General features: G+C 35.9%; 1 protein-coding gene across 1 annotated transcript; it reads right to left on the minus strand.

Annotated features, from left to right (window-relative positions):
• Positions 1-1,307: 1,307 nt before the first annotated feature.
• LOC144958036 (uncharacterized) lies at positions 1,308-5,874 on the minus strand. Its single transcript, XM_078889621.1, has 3 exons — positions 5,831-5,874; positions 1,930-3,978; positions 1,308-1,843 (listed from the first exon to the last, which is right to left on the minus strand). Exons 1-3 carry the CDS (start codon positions 5,850-5,852, stop codon positions 1,716-1,718), a joined length of 2,199 nt encoding a protein of 732 aa, XP_078745747.1. The 5' UTR covers positions 5,853-5,874; the 3' UTR covers positions 1,308-1,715.
• Positions 5,875-6,170: the final 296 nt, after the last annotated feature.

A 6,170-nucleotide genomic window follows, 5' to 3' on the forward strand; every position in this document is an offset into this window, starting at 1 on the left:
AATAAACTGATTGTCTTCTTGATCATAATTTGCATAAGCAAGAGTTTTTTTTTTCATCCATAATTTTTCCTGAAGCTTGGGAAAAAATTACACTCCTCCCATGTTTCAGGATTTTGGCTACACTTATCAAATTATGAGCAAGTTCAGGTACACAAATCACATCATTTAAGATGCACTTTTCACCCTCTAAATCCAGGTAAACTTTACCAATTCCAACTGAATTAATTTTGTGTCCATCTCCTAAAATAACAACCAAATTGTTAGTTCTTTGGAATTCATGAAAAATCGTTATGTCATTACACATGTGCGAAGTTGCTCCTGAGTCCAAGATCCACTTATTATCTAGTGTTTCACAGAGTTTGCCGGATAAACATTGTTCTTCCACAAGTAAAGATGATGGCTTTGAATTCGACGAAATCTTCTTTTTGTGTTGTCTTAACAAAGGGCAAGAGTTCTTATAATGTCCGTCTTTATGACAGTGATAACACTTTCCTTTTAAAGCTGTTTTTACTCCTCTGCCAGCGCTCTTCACTTTCATAACCTCTTCAGGCTGAGGGACCATTCTATCAATGGAACACCGAGTTACATCTGCTAGCAGTCTTTCTGTAACTTGTTCGAAAGAGGGTGCCTTATCCGCAGCACCAAAAGCTGTTACCAGTATGTCATATTGCTTCGGAAGGCTGGATAAAAGTAAACATACTTTTTCTTCATCGTCGACTTTACATCCTAGAAGCGATAACGATTGAAATGTTTCAGTCATTTCTTTTATATGGCCGTTCACGTCATTATTTGTTAACCTCATGTTATAAAGTCGCTTCTTTAGTGACAACTTGTTTAGCCAACTATCCTTTTGAAATTGTCTTTCGAGTGTTTGCCAGACCTCTTTGGCTGATTTTGGCTCTGTCCCGATCAGATACAGCAAACCCGGATCGACGCCCAACACGATTGTAGCCAGCGCCTTCTGTGTTTTCTTCGTGTCTCTGCACTCCCCCGTCACGCACTCGAATAAGTCTTGGTGAATCAGGTACATTTTCATTTGCATCTTCCAGCAACTGTAATTTAAATGCCCCTTCAACAGAGGGACGTGCATTACTCCTCCTGATGCCATTTTTCTACGTAGCCGTTATATCTCACTATCCCTACCACAACCTTTTGTTGTTGATTGTATTAGCTGATTAGCACTAGTACACCGAATAGAGAAACTTACGTCACTTTCCACTTTTAATGTTCAACATCGAAAATTGTTAAGCCTGTCTGGGCCCATAACCTGTAGAATTTAATAAGAAATAATGGCAAAGGGCATCTTGCAAGTCCATAACGTTTTAATCAGAAGAGAGACAATGTCAACAACCAACGGACTTCACTCTATGATAAAAGATAGTAACTAATTGCAGTACAAAAACTAATGACGTCATTGTTCATTGATATTTCAACACTGATGTGATCTGGTAAATTTGAATTCTGAGTAAATGCCTTTCCACAGGTCACACATTTATATAGTTTTCTACTGTATGAGTTCTGATGTGTTGTTGTAATTGTGAATTCACAGGAAATGCCTTTTCACATGTCTCACATTTATATATGGCTTTTCACCCGTATGAGTTCTGATGTAATCTTGGAAATGACTATTCTGAGTAAATGCCTTTCCACAAGTCACACAATATGTATTTTTTCTCCGGTATGAGTACTGATGTGACATTGTAAATCGGTACTCCTCAAAATGCCTTCCCATAAGTCATACATTTATACGGTCTTTCTCCTGTATGAGTTTTGATGTGATATTGTAAATTTGAAATCTGAGTAAATGCCTTTCCACAAGTAACACATTTATATGGCTTTTCTCCTGTGTGAGTTTTGATGTGATTTTGTAAATTTGTAATCTGAGTAAATGCCTTTCCACAAGTCACACATATATATATGGCTTTTCACCTGTATGAGTTCTAATGTGTATACGTAAACTTGAATTCCGAGTAAATGCCTTTCCACAAGTCACACATTGAAATGGTTTTTCTCCTGTATGAGTTCTGATGTGTTGACGTAAATGTGAATTCTGAGTGAATCCCCTTCCACAAGTCACACATTTGTATGGTCCTTCTCCTGTATGAGTGCTGATGTGAGATTGTAAATTTGAAATCTGAGTAAATGCCTTTCCACAAGTCACACATTTATGTGGCCTTTCTCCTGTATGAATTCTGATATGACGTTGTAAATCGGAATTCTGGGAAAAGGCTTTTCCACAAGTCACACATTTATGTGGTTTTTCTCCTGTATGAGTTCTGATGTGATATTGTAAATATGAATTCTGGGAAAAGGCCTTTCCACAAGTCACACATTTATATGGTTTTTCTCCTGTATGAGTTCTGATGTGTCGTTGTAATAGTGCATTCAGAGCAAATGCCTTTCCACAAGTCACACATTTATGTGGTTTTTCTCCTGTATGAGTTCTGATGTGATATTGTAAAGATGAATTCTGAGCAAATGCCTTTCCACAAGTCACACATTTATGTGATTTTTCTCTTGTATGAATTCTAATATGACGTTGTAAATCGGAATTCTGGGAAAAGGCTTTTCCACAAGTCACACATTTATGTGGTTTTTCTCCTGAATGAGTTTTGATGTGATATTGTAAAGATGAATTCTGAGCAAATGCCTTTCCACAAGTCACACATTTATGTGATTTTTCTCCTGTATGAGTTCTGATGTGATATTGTAAAGATGAATTCTGAGCAAATGCCTTTCCACAAGTCACACATTTATGTGATTTTTCTCCTGTATGAGTTCTGATGTGATATTGTAAAGATGAATTCTGAGTAAATGCCTTTCCACAAGTCACACATTTATATGGTTTGTCTCCTGTATGAGTTCTGATATGACGTTGTAAATCGGAATTCTGGGAAAAGGCTTTTCCACAAGTCACACATTTATGTGGTTTTTCTCCTGTATGAGTTTTGATGTGAACTTGTAAATATGAATAGCCAGTAAACGCCTTTCCACAGGTCAGACATTTATATGGTTTTTCATTTGTATGCCTTCTAACGTGCGCTTGAAAATATTTCTTACAAGACAATGCCTTTCCACAGATGGGACATTTAAATGGCTTTTCTCCTGTATGAATTCTGACGTGTACTTGTAAACTTGAATTGTGAGCAAATGTCTTTCCACAGGTCAGACACATATATGGCTTTTTTCCTGTATGAGTTCTGATGTGATGGTGTAAATCTGAATTCCGCATAAATGCTTTTCCACAAGTCACACATTTATATGGTTTTTCACCCGTATGAATTCTGATGTGACGCAGTAATTCTGTTTTCAAAATAAATGCTTTTCCACAAGTCAGACATTTAAATGGCTTTTCTCCTGTATGAATTTTGATGTGATTTTGTAGAGCAGAATTCCTAGCAAATGCTTTTCCACAAGTCACACATTTATATGGTTTTTCACCTGTATGAGTTTTGTTGTGTCGTAGTAAACCTGTTTTCGAAAAAAAAGCTTTTCCACAAGTCAGACATTTAAATGGCATTTCTCCTGTATGAGTTTTGTTGTGTCGTAGTAAACCTGTTATCGAAATAAATGCTTTTCCACAAGTCAAACATTTAAATCGCTTTTCTTCTGTATGAGTTTTGATGTGTTGTTGTAAATAAGAATTCTTAGCAAATGCCTTTCCAAAGGTTAGATATTTATATGGCCGTTCTCCGCTTTGGATTCTTGAGTGATTTTCCAACTGTGAAGTTGTAGAATTTTGAGATTTTGTATCAACTTGTGGCTCTTCTTTTTCAATAAAATCAGATCTGTGATCTGGTAACTTGTAATATGTGGAGTGATGTTCCAAAGTTGTATCATGAATGTTCTGGAAACCAGTGCCAGGTTCTTCCCATTCCACACAACTGTCTGTAGTTTCGTCTACATCGAATTTAATTTGGATGTCTTCATGAAGTCCATCATTCAAAGACTGGTCACAGCTGACAACATCGTTGTTATCTGTAAAATACATAAGAGTATTCTTACCTCCTCAAACCAATAACTTAGAAATCTATCCAAGTGGTGTATTGTAACTAAAACTAAAATAGAAGTAGGTACTCAATACAAACGAAATATGCCCCATAGGACCGCTCATCAGTGACATTGGATGAAACTAAGACCGCCCCCCAAATGTAACCCCCCCCCCCCCCCCCCCCAACCTCCCCAAATTGAGAATTATTAAACAAATATGGTAAAATTTACATCATTTGATCGATTTCACCCTTCCTCACATTGGACAGGTTATTTCAATATCAATAGGTATCAATACTAATGAAATATCCCCTAGGGAAACACTGATCAGTGAAAATCAATAAGTAGCCTGTACTTATTTCAATCTTAAAGCACACGTATTTCAATGGACAGAAATATTAATCAACTTTATAAATGTGATTTATTTATTGAGAATAAAACTGTTTTCTTTAATGATTTTGTAGTGGAAATGCAACCTGTTTTATCTGGTTTTCCGTGGTCAGATGTGTGGTAAATACCATTTAAGTCTACCCATACATTTCCAAAATGTGATCGCTCACTTGTAATTAAGCTATCATCAAGAAATTTTAATGGAGTTTCATGTGGTATATTTTAGATAGACAACGAGGTTCTAAAAAGTTTGAAAAAAGCTGAGTAAAGTTTTTGAACGGCATTTTTGCATTGAAAAAGTAATTATAGCGAGTTGACAATTACATCGATCAAAAGATCATCCATTTCTCATTTTAAAAATCGTGAGCACAATATTCTGTAGATCTAAGCGTGAGGTTGTTGAACTCCTTCTTTCAAACCAAAAAACTGGCAGTACACACCTGTCGTGGGTACGAGTCGCCGACATCAATTTAGTTTATATCTCATTGTCTTAATCACGGATCATCAGCACATTTTAAGTAAGTAAACTGGCATTCGTTTGTTTATCATCATTTCTTTTTGTCTTATAATTAACCAGGTTCTGTTCTATCTATTATGAAGCACAACTACTGTTCTATCTATTATGAAGCACAACTACTGTTCTATCTATTATGAAGCACAACTACTGTTCTATCTATTATGAAGCACAACTGAAGAATGTGTGAGAAAAGTGATATCGGTCAATTTCATGAAGTGATGTAATTTATATATAAATAATCTCACGAACTAGAGAAGTGGATGCTCTATTGTTTCAAACATTATAATTATCATTTTTCATGTTGTTTTTATTATTTGTAAGCTATCAATTAGTGAATGAAAGGCCTCATATAAAGTGATCAAGGTACGGTCTGTCAGAGACAGGGGGCTGCCGAGCAGTTTTGATGAAAGATTGGAAGAAAGGAAAGCAAGAGGAGTGTAGAGCAATTTTTATGACGTCTTGCATTTTTTTATTTCACATTGTTTGCTTTGAATATTTGTTTATTTTTACTTTTATATAAGTTGTTATTAATTGTTGTTTTCACTTTCTTTTGGGTCAACAATCTATCAACCAATGTTCTTAACATGTTATGAATATCTAAAAATCAACTTATTAGGAACTCAATACATTTGAAAATGAACGGAAGTCATAGTTTTATGCCCTGTTTCACAGATCTTTTCACCCCCATAACAATGATACCAAAACCATGGTTCTGGTTCTGAGACATTTTAAAAGAAAGATTTGCCAATTTGAAAATATTGTAAAATAACGTAACTGTGTAATTGCCTGAAGGAGGGAGAGGGAGACTGAAATAGTTAGACACCTGGAGAATTAGGACACATTAGGCAGTAATAAACACTTTCTTTAGAAAGTCCCACATGTCAAAACTAGACAAATATTTTCTGGTGATTATCAAGCTCATCATTAAAATACCTCGTACAGCCTTTAAGACCATAGCCGTGACCTCTGACCCCACACCACGGAAGAGACTGGCCCCTCACAAATTGTTTTATAACTCTGGTCTCCTTTGTTGACATTGCAGGGTTCCTGAAAAAGGAAGAGAATACAGAATAAAATGAGAAGATACCACGAAGCTACAGATTATTTATACATTTATTCAGGTAAGCTTCTTTTGGTGTCACCATCTGGCTACAATGTACACCAAACTTGGTTTAACAATAAGGAGCTGGTACTGTACCTTGCTAGATATTCTTGAGTGCAGGCTTCCCACAACTTCAGCAGAAAAAAAAATCCAAATCTTTACAAGTCACAT

Source organism: Berghia stephanieae, chromosome 12, assembly GCF_034508935.2.
Source record: "Berghia stephanieae isolate SIO BIC M18660-M18661 chromosome 12, UCSD_Bste_1.3, whole genome shotgun sequence".
NCBI classification, from domain to species: domain Eukaryota; kingdom Metazoa; phylum Mollusca; class Gastropoda; order Nudibranchia; family Aeolidiidae; genus Berghia; species Berghia stephanieae.